General features: G+C 47.8%; 1 protein-coding gene across 2 annotated transcripts in view; it reads left to right on the top strand.

The window, feature by feature from the left end:
* The window catches only part of DZIP1L (DAZ interacting zinc finger protein 1 like), a 73,954-nt gene extending 54,802 nt beyond the window's left edge, over positions 1-19,152 (top strand). The window contains exons 21-25 of one of the 2 annotated variants that reach the window (XM_072726943.1): positions 221-372; positions 3,391-3,613; positions 4,013-4,164; positions 6,286-6,425; positions 19,107-19,152. In XM_072726943.1, coding sequence (XP_072583044.1) covers positions 221-372; positions 3,391-3,613; positions 4,013-4,164; positions 6,286-6,425; positions 19,107-19,124 — 685 coding nt within the window. In that variant the 3' untranslated portion in view covers positions 19,125-19,152. Of the gene's footprint in view, positions 1-220; positions 373-3,390; positions 3,614-4,012; positions 4,165-6,285; positions 6,426-19,106 lie in introns of those variants that run through there. The other variant, XR_011995281.1, reaches the window with a different exon arrangement.
* Positions 19,153-21,258: the final 2,106 nt, after the last annotated feature.

Below are 21,258 nucleotides of genomic sequence, written 5' to 3'. Positions count from 1 at the left end.
TCCTTGAGCCTTAGTTACTGGTCGGGAAGGGTTAGGTCCTCATCTTCTAACAGCGTTGCTGGTGTGGCTGCTGTACTCCAGGGTGACTCTTGGCTTCTTGTGCCCAAAGAAGGAGCAGGGCTGGCTGACGGGGCAAACCAAACCCACTTGCAAGTGGCAAGGTATGGCTTGTAAAGTTTTTCTGGTCCATATAGCCTTCATTTCTTCCCCTCTGTGACAGTAAGTCCCCATTCAGTTTGGAAGAGGACGCAGAGCAGCAGACATTTCTCCAGCCTCTACAAGATCCTTTTAGGCCCCAGTCACGGGCTGACTGGGAATGCTCTGACATTGAGACCTTGGAGGAGATTCCCCAACCCCCTGAAAAGAGCTCAGGTAGGCTGGCTTCCTCAGGTGAGTGAGCTGAGCTCTCCAGCTCAGATTTCTCTAGTTCTGGAAATACCCTATAATATTCTTTGCGTTTTCTGATTTGGCAACTCATTGTGACTTGGAGAGAATGACCTTTTGTCCCAGTAGACATTTTCCTGGGATTGCAGAGATATCAGAAGAAAGAATCTGAGTGAGGTTTATTTTGCCCCTTGTTTTGTCACATGGAATCCACCAGAACCAGAGCTTTGGAGAAGTACTGATAGCAACCAGGTGGGACGATAGGGTAGCAGGGTGTTGGAAGCAGGAGTCAGGAGTCCTCTGATACAGTCTGAGCTCTGTCGTTTGTTCCTGCTTGTGCTTGAGTGAGGGGTTTTGGTTCCTTTGCTGTAAAATGAGGTGTCAGGAGAAGACAATTAATCAGGGGTGAGGAACACAACGCCTGGCACAAAGTAGCCCTTAACGAACAATTCTTTCTTTCTTGAAAAGATTTTACTTATTTATTTGAGAGAGGGGTCACGGGTGTGTGAATGAGTGAGCAGAGAAAGGGGCAGGGGAAGAGGAAGAGAGAATCTCAAGCAGACTCCTTGCTGAGCACAGAGTCCGACTCGGGACTCGATCTCACAATCCTGAGTTCATGACCTGAGCCAAAATCAAGAGTCGGATGCTGAACTAACTGAGCCTCCCAGGTGTCCTTTAACAAGCAGTTCTTGAACGAATCGATGAACCTAGGGCTGTTGTAGCACCAGACGTCTGCTCAGACCCTCTGACATTTGAATCTTATGAGGTGGTGGTTGGCGCCCTGCTCCTGGGCGTTCCTGAGGTCTGGGTATCACCATAGTTTAGCAGGTTGCCAGGAGTCTATCGATAATCTATGTCCCTGCTTAGGCCCCCTTCGTTTTTTTCTTTCTTTTTTTTTTTTTTTTTTTTTAAGATTGATTTATTTATTCATGAGAGACACACACAGAGAGAGAGGCAGAGACACAGGCAGAGAGAGGAGCAGACTCCATGCAGGGAGCCCGATGCAGGACTCGATTCCGGGTGTCCAGGATCACGCCCTGGGCTGAAGGCGGCGCTAAACCGCTGAGCCACCCGGGCTGCCCGCCCCCTTCCCGCATAGAGTTTGCAGAAACCCCTCTGGCCCTCGGTCCCTCTATGATGATTTCTATTTACAACATTTCTTTTCTTCTCAGTGAAGATGTTGAAGGAGGCTGTATTTGCTTGTTGGTCTTGCTTTTCACATCCCAGCTGAGTGGAGGTCCACCTCTGCCACCCAGCGAGAGGGAAGCACGGCTTCCTAAGCCTCTGTGCGCAGCCACGTGGTTAGGTGCAGCTATATGTGTAGGATGGTCACAGCGTCTTTTCATTGGTACACGTTGTACATGGCTCTGTGTTTCACTAGGGCCAGGGAACCTGGTGGCTGACGTCGCCCTGTGCCCAAAGTAGCCCATGTTGATAGGACGTGGGGACTGCAGTGCTGGCCTCCTTCCCCACACGTCTGACCAGAGGACCAGGGCAGCGGTGTCTGCTGCTTGGATCCAAGTCTGGCCTGGGGCGGGTGCTGGGAGGGGAGGCCTGTTAGAAGGGTGTAGCCACTTCCTAGGCAGTTCCTGTCACCCACCTCCTCCCTGGTGGCCTTGTTCTCTGCCCAGGGCTGGGCAGCAAGAAGGCAGAGCCCAGACCTCTGGTGCCAGGTCTCGGTGAGGAGCAGGACAAGGCAAGAACTTTAGGGTGGTCAGGTGGAAAGAGCTCTCGCGGGGGGCTGGCTCTCAGGGCTGGGGAAGGTGAACACGTGGCCATGGTTGTGAGAACAGCTGTGTGGTGGCATGGGTGGCCTCGGCAGCAGGACAAGGCAAGAACATTTTCTTGATCTCTCTTTCCAGCCCATGCCCACATGCTCCTTTCCTAGGTCCCATAAGTGTTGTGTGAATGGGCACCTCTGATCTCTGCTTAGATAGTGTTGCTTTTGTTCTGGCCCAAAGCTGTGGAATGAGACCCGCCCATGAGTGGCAAGAGTCCTAGATTTGGGGTGGCCCATGACCTGGGTTTGCACCTACCCCTTCCTTCCGTGGAACTGTGTGTGTCGATTGAGTGCCTGGATCTCTCACAGCCTCGGGCGAGGAAGGAGAAGGACACTCTCCTAAGGGCTCTGGGCTCGGTGGGTGCTGTCGTCTGTGTGCAGTAGTTAGCTGTCGTTACTTCGCCTCAGCCAGTTGGTCTGCTTTCCCCTTCCCTCTGGCCTGTCCGTCCTAGGCGATCCACTTCTGTGTCAATGCATTATCTGAGAGCAGTGTATTCCAGATGCTTTCTATCTTGAACCACAGTCAGAAACACGTTTTACCCAGTGACAGCCCACACACGTGCGTTTCACGGGAACAGTGGAACAGTACTTACTTACCCTGATCCCCTGCAACGCACGTCTCTTTCCATAAAAAGAAAGAAAAAAAAGCTGATCCTGGATCCCCCTGCCTCCCATCCTGCCCTAATGGGACTTGATGCAATTCAGAAAAAGGAGGGTCTGCGGGCCTGCCTTTAGCACTCCTGCCACCCGCAAGTTTGGGGGGGACTTGGTGGTCTGGATGCCCATGTGGTCGTGTGGCAACCTCTGGTGGCAGCATGGCCTTCCTGCAGGTGGCCTGCACTCTGCTGGCTGCAGGCCAGGTGGGTAGAGAGGATAGGTGCTGTTGGTGAGGCCAGCCCCTCGGACGGCACTGGGAGGGCTCAGCTGCGGACCAGCTGGGCCCCTCTTCAGATCTGCCAACTCCTGTGGGACTCCTGGAGTGATGACATGACCCTGGAACACCAGCTTCTCTCCTGGTCTCTCTTGGAGAACTGTGGGTGGGTCCCAAGCCCGAGTCTGGCAGGCGGCAGGATGCCTGGGGGTGGGGGCATTGATTATATTGGCTGTAGTTATTACGGTACAGATTGATAGAGTGACTTGTCCATTTCTAGCATTCTGGAACCTCCCTTCAGGCTCGAGGGCCCACATGGTCATGCCCTGGAACTTTTTTCTATCTCTGTTTCTAGTACAAAGGCAGCGGGGCCCAAAGGTCATCAAAGAGGCCCAGCCAAAGCCAAAGCCCAGGACCCTTCCTGTGGCATTGCCATGCTCGGTGGTAGAGGTACCCATGGAAACTCATCAGAGCCTCAATGGCCATGGCCCTGGCCTGGCTCAGGTACCTGCCCCTATTCCACATCAGAGAGCACACGGACACCTCGACTCCCCTGCGTCCCTGAGGCGTGGGCTAAGGTGAGTCCCACACTCTGCACTCGCAGCCTCAGGCAGCTCCGCTCCAGAGACAGGTGAGGGACCGAGACAGAAGTGAACATGAGGGTCCTCAGGTGGGGTCCATCTTAAGCTCTCATCAAGAGACCGAGTCCTTGGCTCTCAGCCAGGAGAAACCTACCCTTTCCTTCCCCATCTCTTCCTTGAGGCTTAGTTACTGGTCGGGAAGGGTTCGGTCCTCATCTTCTAACAGCGTTGCTGGTGTGGCTGCTGTACTCCAGGGTGACTCTTGGCTGTCACCTGTGCCCAAAGAAGGAGCAGGGCTGGCTGACGGGGCAAACCAAACCCACTTGCAAGTGGCAAGGTATGGCTTGTAAAGTTTTTCTGGTCCATATAGCCTTCATTTCTTCCCCTCTGTGACAGTAAGTCCCCATTCAGTTTGGAAGAGGACACAGAGCAGCAGATATTTCACCAGCCCCTACAAGATCCTTTTAGGCCTCAGTCACTGGCTGACTTGGAATTCTCTGACATTGAGACTTTGGAGGAGATTCCCCAACCTCCTGGCAAGAGCTCAGGTAGGCTGGCTTCCTCAGGTGAGTGAGCTGAGCTCTCCAGCTCAGATTTCTCTAGTTCTGGAAATACCCTATAATATTCTTTGCGTTTTCTGATTTGGCAACTCATTGTGACTTGGAGAGAATGACCTTTTGTCCCAGTAGACATTCTCCTGGGATTGCAGAGATATCAGAAGAAAGAATCTGAGTGAGGTTTATTTTGCCCCTTGTTTTGTCACATGGAATCCACCAGAACCAGAGCTTTGGAGAAGTACTGATAGCAACCAGGTGGGATGATAGGGTGGCAGGGTGTTGGAAGCAGGAGTCAGGAGTCCTCTGATACAGTCTGAGCTCTGTCGTTTGCTACCTGCTTGTGCTTGAGTGAGGGGTTTTGGTTCCTTTGCTGTAAAATGAGGTGTCAGGACAAGACAATTAATCAGGGGTGAGGAACACAACGCCTGGCACAAAGTAGCCCTTAACGAACAATTCTTTCTTTCTTGAAAAGATTTTACTTATTTATTTGAGAGAGGGGTCACGGGTGTGTGAATGAGTGAGCAGAGAAAGGGGCAGGGGAAGAGGAAGAGAGAATCTCAAGCAGACTCCTTGCTGAGCACAGAGTCCAACTCGGGACTCGATCTCACAATCCTGAGTTCATGACCTGAGCCAAAATCAAGAGTCGGATGCTGAACTAACTGAGCCTCCCAGGTGTCCTTTAACAAGCAGTTCTTGAACGAATCGATGAACCTAGGGCTGTTGTAGCACCAGACGTCTGCTCAGACCCTCTGACATTTGAATCTTATGAGGTGGTGGTTGGCGCCCTGCTCCCTGGGCGTTCCTGAGTACGCCCAGGGTATCACCATAGTTTAGCAGGTTGCCAGGAGTCTATCGATAATCTATGTCCCTGCTTAGGCCCCCTTCCTTTTTTTTATTTTGTTTAAGATTGATTTATTTATTCATGAGAGACACAGAGAGAGAGAGAGGCAGAGACATAGGCAGAGAGAGGAGCAGACTCCATGCAGGGAGCCCGATGCAGGACTCGATCCCGGGTGTCCAGGATCATGCCCTGGGCTGAAGGCGGCGCTAAACCGCTGAGCCACCTGGGCTGCCCACCCCCTTTCCCGCATAGAGTTTGCAGAAACCCCTCTGGCCCTCGGTCCCTCTGTGATGATTTCTATTTACAACATTTCTTTTCTTCTCAGTGAAGATGTTGAAGGAGGCTGTATTTGCTTGTTGGTCTTGCTTTTCACATCCCAGCTGAGTGGAGGTCCACCTCTGCCACCCAGCGAGAGGGAAGCACGGCTTCCTAAGCCTCTGTGCGCAGCCACGTGGTTAGGTGCAGCTATATGTGTAGGATGGTCGCAGCGTCTTTTCATTGGTACACGTTGTACATGGCTCTGTGTTTCACTAGGGCCAGGGAACCTGGTGGCTGAAGTAGCCCTGTGCCCCCAGTCGCCCATGTTGATGGGAAGTGGGGACTGCAGTGCTGGCCTCCTTCCCCACACGTCTGACCAGAGGACCAGGGCAGCGGTGGCTGCTGCTTGGATCCAAGTCTGGCCTGGGGCGGGTGCTGGGAGGGGAGGCCTGTTAGAAGGGTGTAGCCACTTCCTAGGCAGTTCCTGTCACCCACCTCCTCCCTGGTGGCCTTGTTCTCTGCCCAGGGCTGGGCAGCAAGAAGGCAGAGCCCAGACCTGCTGGTGCCAGGTCTGGGTGAGGAGCAGGACAAGGCAAGAACTTTAGGGTGGTCAGGTGGAGGGAGCCCTCGCGGGGGGCTGGCTCTCAGGGCTGGGGAAGGTGAACACGTGGCCATGGTTGTGAGAACAGCTGTGTGGTGGTATGGGTGGCCTCGGCAGCAGCCCGATAGGCTTAGTACCACTTGTGGGCATGGCCAAAGCTACAGCCTTGATCTCACTCCTTCTTCCACTGAACACATTCAAATAAACTGCTGGCTTACTGCAAAAAAAAAAAAAAAAAAAAAAAAAAAAAAGTCATCTCTCTGTGTTTGCTGTTCTTTTCATTCTTTTTGGCTACCTTTCCTTCTTCCTCTTGACCCTTCTCCACACTCCCTCTATCCACGCCAGAGCCTAGTCATGTTGTATGAAGATGCGGCATTCATTCTCTGATATAGTCCCTCCGGTTTCTTTTCAGAAACAATGGTGCAGTCATTAGTCAAAAACTTTGAGGAAGAGCTAGACGTTCCAGTGCAGAAGCCTCATGGAGGGATTAAGCTGTTCTTGCCGTCCAAAGGTGGGCCCCGGAGGGCTGCCGTGCCAGGATCGGAGTCTCAGGTAGGGCTCTTGGAGGTTGCCTTGCCATTTCCAACAGAGTCAACTCCAAGTTTAGGGGTCCTGGGGTTGGGGTCTAGTGAGTGTCAGTCTTGGCCCTAATGAGCCATTGCAGGTGACCTCACTGTCTCTTACATTCGCGAGAAAAAGCATAGGATGTTCCCATCAAAGCCCAGGTGGCTTCAGTGCCCAAGGAACTGTAGTCCGGGGTAGCCTGCGCCCTTGGCCCACTCTGGGCTCTCGTGTTGGCTGCAGGCCATACCCTTTCCAGACGAGGCTTGTTGGTGCTCTGGAGCTGCCTTGCTCATCCTCTAGTCAGGGTGTTTACCTGGCCCCGGAGAAGCTGTCTGAGAGGAGGTTGGGTTGGGGGGCACTGTAGCCCCTGCTGCACTCAGCTCAGTAATTCAGAAAAGTCAAGGCTCTGGGCTTTTAACTCCATCAATGTGGAGAATTTAAAAATCTGGACAACGTTTAAATTATAAGAACAACCTGATTTGCCCTAAGCCTTTCCAAAGAGCCTGCTTTGGTTTGGCCAATAACATTTCAGGAGGGTTTGAAATCACTCTGACTACAGGTCTCTGAATCAGGTCTTCAAAGACAGGGAGAGGTGATAAAGCAGGAGAAGATGTGTCTCCCTTCTGCTTTTTCTAGACCTGTATCTTGCCATCATGTCTATCGAGCATTTTCATCCTCTTGTCAGAATGTATTTTCTTTTTTTCCTTATCTCTCCGCAGCTTTCTGATGATGAGAGTGACTTGTCTTCCTTGATAGAATTCTTCAAGACCCAGGGCCAGAAACTAGAAATGAAGCCACTGGAGATGTTTAATGCCAGCCCTTGGATCCCTATGTGACCCAGGGTCCCTGGCTGGTGATCCTGCCTCAGAGCCTCGCTGAGGCTAGCTTAGGGCACCCGCAACAGAAGAGGCTGCTGGGCCTCTTGTCTTCACCAGTAACCAAGAAGTCTTCTCCTTTGCAGAGAAGCACAGCAGAATGTGGATAGAATTTCTTCCCTCCTGCCTGTGAGGGATCCTGTTCCAGAGCCCCAGGGGTGCCTGGCTGGGTACCCCTGGGTCCCTTGGCTTGAGGAAAGGTTATAATGAGCAGTTTCCTTTCCCGACCTCCATGTGCACTCCAGACTGAAGGAGCCACTTGATCTTTAGTCCCTGGCATTTTGTAAATCTGTGGGAACACTGTATAGATGAGTCTTACAGTATATGGTGTCCTTTTGGGGACATATGCCTCAGTCATTTACTGACTGCTTGCTCTGTGCCAGGACCTTCAGCCTCTCCCTGCCAAATTGGGGGGCTGTCAGAGGTGACTCTGACTGGAATGGAAGTACTTGGTAATCATCTAGTCACAGAGATTAGGGTGTTATGGGAGCGTAGCATGGACCACCCAGTGCAGCCAGGGATGATCTTGCAGACCTGATGTCTGGCTGTGCTTCCGCATGGGCAGGAAGGAAGGAGAGCCACCTAGCTGGGGCCTCCTGCTTAAGGGACCACACATTTAATGTTTGATATTATTTCCAAAATTAGATTATATATGCAACCACTGTATTTTTTTAATGTGAAAAGCACTTATTTATTATATGTGATCATTGAAATATAGCACAAAGGTTTTAACTTGTGTGTATTCATTATTTTGGGGGCTCCAGCGGGGGCACAATGAGGCAAAGCAAGCTGCACCTCTGTGGTATTAGGTGAGGTCCTTGGTATGCAGTTGCCAAGATGGAGTTCGGTGGGCCAGGGGTTTGTTGGGCTGAAGGGGGAGGAAGCAGGATGGGCAGGGGGAGCCCTCAGAGAGCAGTGCAGGTCCCACCCCGTGAGAGGAGAGGGAGCCCCCAGATTGCCTCGCAGGGCTGACATCTCTGCCAACCTGGTGGGAGCTGCAGAGCGGGGAGTCCCCACTGGGCAGAAAGGGCCAGGCCCCAGTGCCCCCACCTGTTAGCCCACTTCATCCCTCAGAAGTTTTTTTTTGCCTAAAGGGAGACCCAGCCTAGTGACTCCAAGCCTCACGGAGAGGAGCCCCAGTCTGTCTGCATGTTCGTTGTGCAGCAGAGACAATGACTGAGACTTGGAATAGGCCGCAAGGAAAGGTTTAGTGAGGCCGCCGAAGGGACGGGAGGGTGAGCCTCAGACCTCTCGGCTCAAGGGGGCCGGGGAAATGTAAAGGCAAAGTAAAAGAGTACAGAGGTGCAGCTGAATTTACTCGTCTTCCACTTGATGGGTCCCCTTTGGTTACAGATTTCAGAAATACTGTGACAAGTGCTTGTCCCCCACAGGTGCTCATCCTGACACCCAGCCTCAGCCGTTAGGAACCCAGCTGGCCGCCCGTCTTGCTCGCTTTGTCTCTCTCTCCTCTGTCTCTCCCCCGACCTGGGGTCTCTTGCCCTCCCCAGCCCTCCATCCTGGCTTCTTTTGACCTCCTGACACTGGCCAGGCCCAGAAGTTTCGGTGGAAGGAACTAGGGGAAGGCAGCAGGGAAGGGCATTGCAGAGGGCAGAGGGCAGGCCGTGAGTAGGCTTGGGGGTTGCCGTGGCACCAGGCTGCTGGGTGAGGCCAGAGCCCAGCTTATGAAGCGCCCGATGTGGGACTGGGGGTGAGTGCAGCCCTGGCCGGGGGTGTGTGTGGGGTAAATTCCCTTTGTATATCTCACACCTTTCAACAGCTGAGGACCTGTGCCCGGTGATCCCGGTGACTGTGTGAGGAGGGGAAGGGGCAGTGAGTGGGAAGCTTGGTGGGTTCATCTCCCTCCCAGGAGTCTCCTGACAAAGTCACGATTTCCTATTCACTGGGTTTGGGCAGGGGAGCTACAAAAGACTGTGGTGCCACATCCTGGGGTCCCGCTCTCTGCATCCTGACCCCTGCAGGCCTGAGCACACAGAGCAGCATGGGATGCCAGCCCCTCCCATCACACCTGCTCCCTGGGCGCTCTGCTTTTTGGCCCCAGGCTTATCTCTGACGCTGGGAGAGGCTGTGCCGTGTATTTGCAGGTGTGACCCCAAAGCTTGGGAGAGCTGACCCTACCAGGGCAGCCTGCCACCCAGGAGGCAGGGCAGCTGTGGAGTAATTGTCCCAGCCTGCCAGTGCTTTTGCATGACAATGCCAGGGTCTATCCCACAGTTTCTCAGAGAGTCCCCCAGTGGGAATGAATCCCAGTTGCTTGTGGCAGGTACTCCCTATTAACTATGCCTTTGATTGGCCTTTCTCCCCAGGGTTCCATTTTTTTTTTCATTCTCATGTCCACTTTTTGGGAGCACCTCTGAAATAAATGAACCTGTTCCCAAGTCCTTGCCTCAGGCTCTGCTTTTCGGGGCGGGGGTGTGGAACCTAAGTGAAAGAGGTGTGTGTGCACACATGTGCTTACATTGATAATTATCAATGAGAAGGACTCTCTTCCTGAGTATTTGCTATGAAGTTATATGTTTCCAAGTGTGTTTTTCTATCTACTTGGAGACTAACATATTAGTTTTGTATTTCTTTTTTTTTTTTAAGATTTTATTTATTTATTCATGAGAGACACACACAGAAAGGTAGAGACATAGAGAGAGAAGCAGGCTCCATGCAGGGAGCCCGACGTGGGACTCGATCCCAGGACTCCAGGATCACGCCCTGAGCCAAAGGCAGACGCTCAACTGCTGAGCCACCCAGACATTCCTAGTTTTGTATTTCTATGCTGCTCATCCCTCCCCACTTTCAAATATATTTTAGAATTTTTGACAAGATTTATAGGAACTTTGGGACATAAGTGTATTAATCAGGGTTCTCCAGAGAAACAGAAACAAGAGGATATAGGTATAGATATAAAGAGGGGATTTGCTATAGGAATTGGCTGATATGGTTATAGAGGCGGAGGAGTCCCATGATCTGCCATCTATAGGTTGGAGAACAAGGAAACCTGCTGGTGTCCAAAGGTCCCAAACCCAGAAGCTACGATGTCCAAGGGCGAGAGAAGATAGATGTCCCAGCTCAAGAAGAGAGAGCTAACTCATCCTTCCTCTGACTTTTTGTTCTATTCTGGTCCCCAAAAGATTGGATGATGCCCACCCACATTGGGGAGGATGGATCTTCTTCACTCAGTCTACTGATTTAAGTGCTAATCTCTTCCAGAAACATCCTGAGAGACATATCCATAAAGAATGTTTACCAGCTATTGGAGCATCGCTTAGCTTAGTCAAATTGAGACTAACCATTACGATATGTAACTTATTAAATTATTTTAAAACTATGCAAACCAGAAGATTGATGCAGAAAAACTGGAAGACACAGATATCAAAAAAAAGAAATAAATTTGAGCAACCCCCAAATTCAACCACTGTTAATATCTAGATACATATGCACTGATTAAAAAAACACATATGTCTCCTTCCCAGGGTTCCACTATATTTATTCTTCTCTAGCTTGATTTCCTTTCTTGGAAACAGATTATAAATATGATATGTATCAATATAAGCATATTTAATGGGCCCATAGTATTACGAGGTAAAGATTGCAAAAATTTATCTAACCAGCTATTTCCACTTTTGGCCTTTGATAAATCATGAAGTGATAAACAAATGCATATATACATCCTTGTGTACTTAATATTTCCTTAGGATAAATACCTAGAAGTGAGGCTGCTGGACCAACGTAATAATGAAAACCATGTTATATGCCAGGCCCTGGTCCAAGTTGCTCATGGATATTCAGTGGTTGAACCTCACAGCTGTCAGGGAAGTGGTGCAAGTATTACAATCATTACAGGCGACTTCCCTGACTCTGGCCACCTCTCCGAGTCATGGAACCTTGCCCAGGAGCGCTCCCCATTAAAGCACTCTCGAACCTAAAAAAAACAAAAAACAAAAAACAAAAAAACCAAAAACGATCATTACACAACAAGTCACTGTTGACACGTAGAGCAGTCCTCAACAAAACTTGCTTGAAGTCCTCTTCCCAGCAAGTAGTACACCCCTTCCTAACCATGTCCTTTTGGGAATTTTTGTTACCAATGGCCAAATGCTCTCCAGAAAACCTGAGCTAGTTTATCTTAATGTTTGCGGTGCTTGCACATTTTCACATTCCCTTGCCACCAGGGGGTATCCTTCATCTTGAAATGTTGTGACAATGTGATGAGTGAAAAATGAAAGTTCATTTTTAAAAAATTGATGTTGTTTAGTATTTTATTTTTCTATTTTTTAAGATTTTATTTATTCATGAGAGACACAGAAGAGAGAGGCAGAGACACAGGAGAGGGAGAAGCAGGCTCCATGCAGGGAGCCTACGTGAGACTTGATCCCTGGTCTCCAGGATCATGCCCTGGGCTGAAAGGCAGCGCTAAACCGCTGAGCCACCAGGCTCCCCTGTTTTGTTATTTTTCATTTTCATATCAAGTATTTCTATTTCTCCTTGTACAAATTGCCTGATCATATCCTTTTCTCCCCCTCAGTTGATGTGACTAACTTTTCCTTTTTGTTGCATACCACAGAAATTATTTGGGCCTTAATAGGGGTATCTTTTATTTATTTCTTATTTTTATTTTATTTTTTTAAAAGATTTTATTTATTTATTCATGAGAGAGAGAGAGAGAGAGAGAGAGAGCAAGAGTGGCAGAGGGAGAAGCAGGCTCCATGCAGGGAGCCCGACGTGGGACTCGATCCCAGGTCTCCAGGATCAGGCCCTGGGCTGAAGGCGGTGCTAAACCACTGAGCCACCCGGGCTGCCCTAGGGGTATCTTTTAAATACTTCCAAGTGCAGTGTCCCATTCTTCACAATTCTTCCTTTTCTGGATTCTCATAAGGCTTGCTTTTTAAAAAGGGAGCGTAAATCCCTGGTAGTATGTGGTGGCAGTGTGTGGTCAGTTCACTTAACATAAAGTTTTGCTGGTGATCCAACATTCCCAACTTTTATTTTGTCAAGTAAGAACGTGAAAGAAAAAAAAGTATACAATAGTCACCACATGCTAGTACTATCATTTATTATTTCAGTTTTTAAAAAAGATTTTATTTATTTATTTGAGAGAGAATGAGAGAGAGTGTGCATGGAGTGAGGGGAGGGGCAGATGAAGACGAAAAATCCTAAGCAGGCTCCACGCTGAGCACAGTGCCCGGCTCTGGGCTTGATCTCACCACCCTGAGATCATGACCTGAGCCGAAATCAAAAGTCAGATGCTCAACTGACTGAGCCACTCAGGTGTCCCAAGCTATTATTTTATGAAGAACATTTTAGTACAAGAAGAGTAAGATTTGAGTTAGTCTTGAAGACGGAACTTCCCAAGAGTAGATCATTGGCCCCCCCCTCACAATGACACCAACCCTTCATTTTCTTCATTTCATATAGCACAACACTTGATTGTAGACTGGTCCATAGCCTGGCACTTGGGAATCACTGCACTGAGTTGTATCTGTGGACCCCACAAGCTCTTACATTCTATGATTGCATGATTCCATATGAGAAAAAATAGTTTAATTAGTTGTATCTTTTTAAAAAAAGATTTATTTATTTTAGAGAGTGTGCACATGAGAGCACACAATGTGTGCAGGGGAAAGGGGCACTGGAGAGGGGGAGGAAGAGAAGCAGATTCTCTGCTGAGTACGGGGCTCTATGCAGAGTTTGATAGCAAGAGGTGGGGCTCGAGGGTGGGAGGGTGCTCGAGGTGGGGTTCTATGTGGGGCTTCATGTGGGGCTTGATCTCACTACCCTGAGATCAAGACCTTAGCCCAAATCAAGAATTGGACATCTAACTGACTGAGTCACCCAGGTGCCCCATAATTAGTTGTATCTTCTGAAGTAACTTCAAAAGTATGTTTAACTTAGGGGTGCTTGGCTGGCTCTCTTGGAAGGGCATGTGACTCTTGACCTCAGGGTTGTGAGTTTGAGTCCATAGAGCTTACTTTAAAAAAAAGTTTGGGGATCCCTGGGTGGCTCAGTGGTTTAGCACCTGCCTGCCTTTGGCCCAGGGTGTGATCCTGGAGTCCCGGGATCGAGTCCCACGTCGGGCTCCTTGCATGGAGCCTGCTTCTCCCTCTGCCTGTATCTCTACCTCTCTCTCTCTCTATGTCTATCATGAATAAATAAATAAAATCTTTAAAAAAAAAAGTTTAACCTAGACACATAGGGATGACATTGATTGGAAGTTAGTAAGAAGTTCAAGGTTACAACCTGAAATCATCTAAAAATATAAACCCACAATTTAGGAGTAGAAGATGCTTTGGTCTCATGGCTGGAACTTGGTAGTAGTATATAACTGAGATGAAGACTAAGCCCATTTTCAGCTTTGGAAAGTCTAACGTGAAAAAAGATAAGCTGATTTACATACTATAATCAAACTCTAAGTTTATAGGGAATTCAAATCAAGCAACCTCTAAAGTCAACAGAACCTCAAGTGGAATCTTGTACTTCTTTTGCTTGCCTCTGCCCTCCTCCTCTGCTGCCAGTTTCTGAGGGGAGTTACAAAGATCCATCAAGTCTTTTCTAGATTTAGGAAGAAAGGACTGGACTGAATCATCCTTCATGGCTTGCTCTATGTCTGTTTTCATGCCTGTGCTATTACAAATGGCCACAAGCCTGTCTTCCTCCTGGAGATGCTGCTGCAGGCTCCATCTTTAGAATAAAGGGCAGAAAATGGAGCTGCTGGCTCTACCACTTGCTGAGTTCTGTAGGGAGGAGGAGGGGTGTCTGAGCCCTGGATGGCTCCAATGTTCACAGAACAGACACTTGCCATCTGATATGCTGAGCTGGGCCACTTCTTGTGCTGGGAGTGTCTTCATACATTGTTCTACCTAATGACAAGACAAGACAGTGGAACTAACCTATGCAAAGTACCAAAAAGAAAACTATTTCCAAGGGGGTAAGAGGGGACTTAAAATAAAGGCGAGAGGGTGGCGGGTTCAAGAACCTGATCCAGGGCAGGATGAGGATCCGAATTGTCCTGCTGCTGCCACTAGCTGGTCATTGCTAGGCTCCTATAGAAGCTGAAGCTGCATTTCCTACTCCACAGAACCCATCAGCGGCCTGGGTCAAATGGGTGGTCTCAAGCATCAGAGAACCGCCTGCTGCTCACTGATTCCTCGGTTCTGACCACGGGCCCACCTTACGAGGGGAGATCGGTGAGAACTGGGGCCTAGAGCTGGTCATAAGGTCTCTTGCAACCTAAGGCTCCAGTGCCTCTTTGCATTGGTTCAGCGCGGTAGCCACACAGAGAAAATGCTTCGGGGCCTGTGCCCCGAAGTGATCTGTTGTTGGCTTAAAGCCTGCTACTGCTTCAGTTAGATTTTGTGCAGGATCAGCCAACTGGTGCCTACCACACGGTGGCACTGTGGGCCACAAAGCAGATGGCTACACGCAGACTTCAAGGGTATGTGACTTCTCTCCAAGAGACAACCAGGGTTCTTCCAGCCTGTAGGGCCTCTCCGGGACAGGTGGGCAGGTCTTGGCAACCCGTCTCGTTCAGCCAAGCGACCCCCCTGCCCCCTGTGATTAAAAAATCAAAAACCAAAAAGCAAAACCTTTAAAGATAGGGTATAGAGCAGAAACTTGTCTTGCTTTCCTGCTTACCCCTGTGTCGGCAAGGCCTACCTGAGAGCCTTGCACGGAAAGAGCAATCTCCAGATATCGCTGGGTTTCCACAATGTGTGCTGTCAAGGAGTCTCACTGTTAGGAGGTGTTCCCTGTTCTGGGAATAGCCACAAATGCATGGCAATCCCACACTGAGATATCCTTATGACCCTGTTGCTACTCGGTTGCTGTATTATTTCATTTTGTTAATCAATACGTTTAATTGATTTGCCTATACCTGCTGCATCCTGTTCCTCAGTCCATCAATTTCTTAGATGGACCCTGTTATAACTGAATCTCAGCTTTGGCTGACATGGCCTCGAGTTGCCCTTGAACTGTCCTCACCCCTCAGCACATGTATATACCACCAGCCCTGCTAGCTCCTCCGCCACCACCACGTCGACAGCAACCACTTCCATCCATGCATTTGTTCATGTAATTCTGGGGATCCTTGTGCATTTGGGAACATAGCTTTTATTGTAGACTGAGTGGAAAGGACCTGAAGAAGCCGGTCAGGAGCGCTGATTCAAATTCTGACAGCCACAAACATGTTTGGTGGCCTTGGGAAAGTCATGTAACCTTTTGTCTTCTCATTGGCAAAATGAGGAGGTGGACAGAGGCCATCTCCTAGGCTTACAGTATTCTAGAATCCCATGAATGCCTTAGGCTTTAGAAATTCATTTTTACCTTTAAAAAGGTTAGTCAATTTACTAATTATAACCTGAAAGTCCTTTTGATATTTAAAAAGTCCTCTTGCTTTCTCTTTGTTCTTTGAAAATTTAGAGCTGCCTCATTTCATAATGCCTCAAGCCTATATTTATAATCAGCATCTATTTCATGGTTTTGAGCCGTTTTTCACATAATTGTCTTTTTTTTTAAACTTTAGAATTAGTTCTTTTGTGGTTAATGTATAGCAGAAACAAAATGACTTTTGAAAAAGCCCTTTAGGAATTACAGGTTCAGAGCTGTATCAGTAGGGGCCCACGCGGCTCTGGGAGGGAACTGGGTCTCAGGAGGGGAAGGCAGCCCATTCTGGGGAGAGAGGGGCCACCGAGGTCAGAGGGAGTTCTGCTCTGGTGGGGCAGTCGTATCAGGGTGGCCTGGAGGAAGCCAGAAAATGGTAATCTGGACTCCACAGGGGAGGGGATGAGGAGCATCTGTGAGGCAGGCAGGGTGGCAGGGCACTGGGTGAGAGCTGAGGGAGGGTGCAGGCGGAGGTTCTGTTTTTATGTGGGGCCTCCTGGGCACTCCAGGAAGGAGCATGACCCTTCTTAGGACCAGCAGGGGGGCAGATGGAGGTACATTTGCATTTCACATGTAAATTCTGAGAGATCTTTAAAGGTTAGGGAGGATACTGCTACAAAAGATGGAACTTCCTATTAGCCAACGGTATAGGGGCTTGGAGCCCCAAGAGTTGGAATGTGGTTCTATATAAATGGTCATAGAATTTTTGCTTATCAGCTGCTGCAGCATAGGGAGCAAATATACTTGGGTTTAATACCCCATAAACTTGTATGCTTTTCTCAGTCCAGAGTGTGGATTCAGGCATTCTCAATACATTCTTTAGTCACATAGGTGGCTGCCAGTTTTCATACTGAGGGGGTTTAGGGGTGACAGTCTTACTGGTGGAGGGACAGAAAGCATGAGAAGACCTGAACTTGCATGGATTTAGGGATGCCCTATGTTTTTATGCTGTGTGTATTAGAGTAAGTAAAAATAGAAGATATAAAGATCTCACTCTCATTCTTAAAAGATAGACCATTTAGGTATAGAATACTAGGGTGATAAATGCTTTCCCTCATTACATTAAAGACACGATTCCACTGTGTTCTGGAAATGTCCATCATCTCTCCAAATGCTGTTGCTTTGTAGTCAACCTTTTTTCTTTTTTCTTTTTTTTTTTAAGAGTTTATTTATTTATTCATGAGAGACACACACACACACAGAAAGAGGCAGAGACACAGGCAGAGGGAGAAGCAGGCTCCATGCAGGAAGCCTGATGTGGGACTCAATCCCTGGACTCCAGGATTAGCCCCCGGGCTGAAGGCGGCGCTAAACCGCCGAGCCACCCAGGGATCCCCAACCTTTTTTCTTGATTTAAATTTAAGTTATTCTTTTAATCTATGCAATTCTATAAAGATCACAGTGTTTGTAGGTATGAATTGATTTGTTTTTGTCTATCCTTACTAGGATACAGTGTGATTTTATATTGGAAGATTCATATCCTTTTAAAAACACTTAAAAAAAATTGAAGTATACTAAATTTAAAGACAACTGGGATAATTAACTGAATTTTATAGAAGCAGGTCTGGGATTTTTTTTTTTTTCTGAATATGGTTGGCTTATTCCCTCTACAGACAAATAATAGTAGTTTACACTGATTGAGCAAGCATTTATTATACAGATAGTCCGTCAATGAGAGTTACTTATTATACAGATAGCATGTCAATGAGAGGTCCTGTTATTGCCCCATTTTTACAGAGCAGAGTACTGAGGCTCGATAGGTTCAAGGTCACATGACTATAAATGACAGAGGTGGGCTTTGAGCTCAGGGTAACTGGCTTTGGAAGCTACTCTTCTTAACTACTCTGCTATACTTCCTCTTTGACATTAACCTAAAGTGTTCAAACCTTTAATTTTGTTCAGTTTTCTTTTTTTATGATTTATTTTTATCATACTTGGGGAGGCTTTGGAGGGGCACATGACAATTATTTGAAGGGAACAAAAGCCTCCACTCATAACCAGGTTCTCCTGTCCTCAAGTTTGAACACACTTTCCTAAACAGGCTTCTGCCCAGCTCTTCCCCACAAACCCCATTCCTCTGCCTCAGAATGACTCCCCCCTGCCCAAGGAATCTCCAGGGTGTGCAGGGCCTTGGGCAAATATTTTTCATGGGGCTATCTGTATAAACAACTTGATCAAAACAAAGAATGACAAAACTCATGGGCTCATGTGTGAGGTGGTGATTTAGCGAGGGCAACATAGATGAATTGGCGGAGAAGTGGTCCTACGGATTTGTTTCTTGTCCAGTCAGTGTGTGTGAGGATGCTTGGGAGTGTCCTGGCTCCATCTCTTTCTGTTCTTTCTTGTCAAATGCACTATTCCAGGCTATTCTCTTATCCCTCATCATGAGGGAAAGGTAGCAGCACTGTTATGACTCCCAGAGCTGTAGCGGTGTGTATTGAAACAATATAGACCTATTGGTCTCTGCGATTCCCTTATACCTGTTACTTAATGCTGGATCCATCATTACTTGCAATGCCACATTTGCATCATGCCACCTGTGAATACTGCCTTCCGGTGACTCTCTCAAATGTCCTTGCAGTGCTTCGTTGATGAGCGCAAATATAAATCTTGCCCAGTGTGTACAGGAAAATGAGAATGGTGGTTTTCTGGTTTTGTTAAATTTACCATTTAGAATTATATTAGCACAAACGTAGAATAATACTCCCCACTATGTCTTCTCTTGAAATTGTTAGACCTTAATCTCTGCATTTCTAGAATGTGATGCCCCTTTGGGCATCCGATTGACCCCTCGTTCAGGGCAGAGGGTCAGAGAGCACTGAGGAGGGGAGAAACAGGGACTGAGTTCTCTGCATCCTCATCTGGGCTTGAGGAGCCCTCTCAGATGGCAGTGCTGCCTCAGCCTGTCCAGGCCCTGGAGGGAGCTAGAAGCTCCAAAGAGGGCATGTAGAAGAGCAGGGCCTGGGCACCTTGCCCACCTGTATCAAAGTGATGTACTGCCTGTGCCCTTCTCCTCGTTAAGATGACCATACCACCATTAGTAGAGGCTGATGAGAGCCCCAGGCCCCTGCACACTAGGCCCAGGAAGTGAGGCTGCCGTGAGCTCAGGCTTGATGGGTGATGATGGACGTGAGTCCTCCAAGTTCAGTCTCCTGTTTGATATAATCACCTCTTTTACCAGTTGACCTATTAAAGTAAGTACTGCCCTGAAGATATTTTGTTCTTGACCATGTGGTCTGAACTCATAATGAGGAAAAGACATTTCTTCCATCTGCAGAAGTCTGTCCTAACCTTGGCCTAAACGGGTCTCTGTGACTGGGGGGAGGAACTTTTCTTTCTTGCTTTACCTGGAAACTTTTCATTAAATATTATTCTTGTTTGTTTGTTTATTTGTTCTTTGCTTACCTAGGTCTCCTGCCTTGGATAAGCTCTTTCAAATCTGGAGATATCCTCTAGTGAGTATGAATGTGTGTATATGTGGTGTTTTGGGGGCTGCCATTGCTGTTGCTTTGTTTTTTGCCAATTATTTCTGTGATATAAAGTGTATTTTTGTTTGGGCGTGTTTCTGTTAGATTCCTGATTTCATAGAGGAGGAAATGGATGCTCTTAGTGACCTGAACATACCAGGGTCCCACAGCAAGGATCAGATTCTAAAATCCATGCCCCCCAAAAAAAAAAAAAAAATAAATAAATAAATAAAATAAAATCCATGCCCTAGGATCATACCCTGGGATCCATACCCTAGGATCACACCCTGGTTCCACACATTGAGATCACATCTTGGTTCTCTTCACATGCTTTTCCAGCCCACAAATGAGTAGTGCTGCCACAAGGTTCTGAAACCCTGAGGAAGCTAAGGTACATCTTCCCAGGGTTTCAGTTTTATTTGAAAAATGAGGGGATAAAAGTTAAACATTTTAATGGTAAATAACTTTAACCCTTGTTAAAAAGAAAAACAAGCCAAAATTGAAATCATTTGCCCCCCACAACAGCAAACCAAGACTTAATTATAGTTTTAACCTATCCTAGGAATGTGACCCTTATATCTATCTATCATATCTATCTATCTATCGTCTATCTATCCTCTATCTATCCAGCTATTTAGAGAGCGCATGAGAGAGTGAGATGGGGGTGTGGGGGAGGGACAGGGGGAGATGGAGAAGGAGAGAATCTTAAGCAGGCTCCACACCCAGTGCAGAGCCTGACACTGGGCTGGATCTCATGACCTTGAGATCATGACCTGAGTTGAAATCGAGTCGGATGTTTAACTGATTGAGCCACCTAGGTGCCCCAAGGAATGTGACCTGTTAAAAGTCAATCTGAATTGTCCTGATCAGCACTAGTAAGATAATCTATATGATAAAAATCTGAGCAGGTCTACCCCCACCCAGCCCCTCTGCTCCAAAACCAAAAAAAGAGAAAATTCTGGCCTGGAATGAGCTTTACTTTTCTTTTGCTAATAATTTCTTACCCCACCCTCCTTCTTATAAAAACCTTCCATTTTGTACAGCTCCTAGGAGCATCTCTACTTGCTAGATGGGATGCTGCCCGGTTCATGAATTGTTTAACAAAACCAATTAGATTTACATACTTACTTGGTTGAATTTTGTTTTTTTAACACCCTTCAAAAGCTATGGCAAGTGGAGGTATTCTCTGGAGTGGAATGCAGCAAGCACGAGAGAGTCCCTACGTAGAGCTGTGCACTTGAGTCCGGGCCCTTCAGGCCTCACAAGGACAAACTTCCCAAGGCTGTTTCCCTTGCTTTTGTTTTGTTTTCATGTGTGTGTGTGTGTTTTTTTTTTTTTTTATGGAGGTTTAATTTATATGAAACAAACATCACCACTTTAAAATGCACAATGCAGTAATTTATAGTAAATCCACAGTGTTGTGTGCCTACCCCCACCATTACTCTATTTTCAAGGGGTTCTGGGCTGAAAAAGTTTAGGAAGTACTGCCTGCCCATGCCACTGCCTCCAAAGTAGAATTTTTAGCATCAGTGACAGGAGATAGGAAAACAATTTTATTTGGTGGTGGTGAGGGGTGCTTGGGTGTCATGGGGGGATGCGTCTACTGTTTCTCTCAAGTCCTTCCACTCAGGCAATGATCCTTCTCTATTTGGGAGGCAGCCCGTTCCTTGAGGGTTCATGCTGCACCACGGGAGGATTATCTCTAGAAGAAACAAGGATGGAGTCTTCCTGACATAGAAATTACTGAATCACAAAGGACTAAGCAGCTTAGAAACTGTGGGGACTCCTGAGAGAATAGAAGGGGTTGGACTTGCTTTCGATCAAGTTTCAATGTAGAGACAGGTGTCCTGTCAAGTCCCTCATCCAAGGACACATTTGTTGTGGCATTAACAAACAAAGTCAGCCCCCCTCCCCTCGCCCCGCGGAGACCATCAAAAGCCTGATCCGGTGTGCATTTGTGCCTTTCTGTAAAGATCTGCCGTGGGATTCCGGCAGATAGATAATGGCCTTCCTCTCACTGCAGATGCCGTGGCTATTCCAGGGGGCCAGACCTGGTGGTTCTGTTGCTTATCACTTTTCATGCAAAATCACGAG

The sequence above is a fragment of the Vulpes vulpes genome, chromosome 11 (assembly GCF_048418805.1).
Source record: "Vulpes vulpes isolate BD-2025 chromosome 11, VulVul3, whole genome shotgun sequence".
NCBI lineage: Eukaryota > Metazoa > Chordata > Mammalia > Carnivora > Canidae > Vulpes > Vulpes vulpes.
The sequence above is the reverse complement of the archived record's forward strand: the minus strand, read 5'-3'. Positions and strand labels throughout refer to the sequence as shown.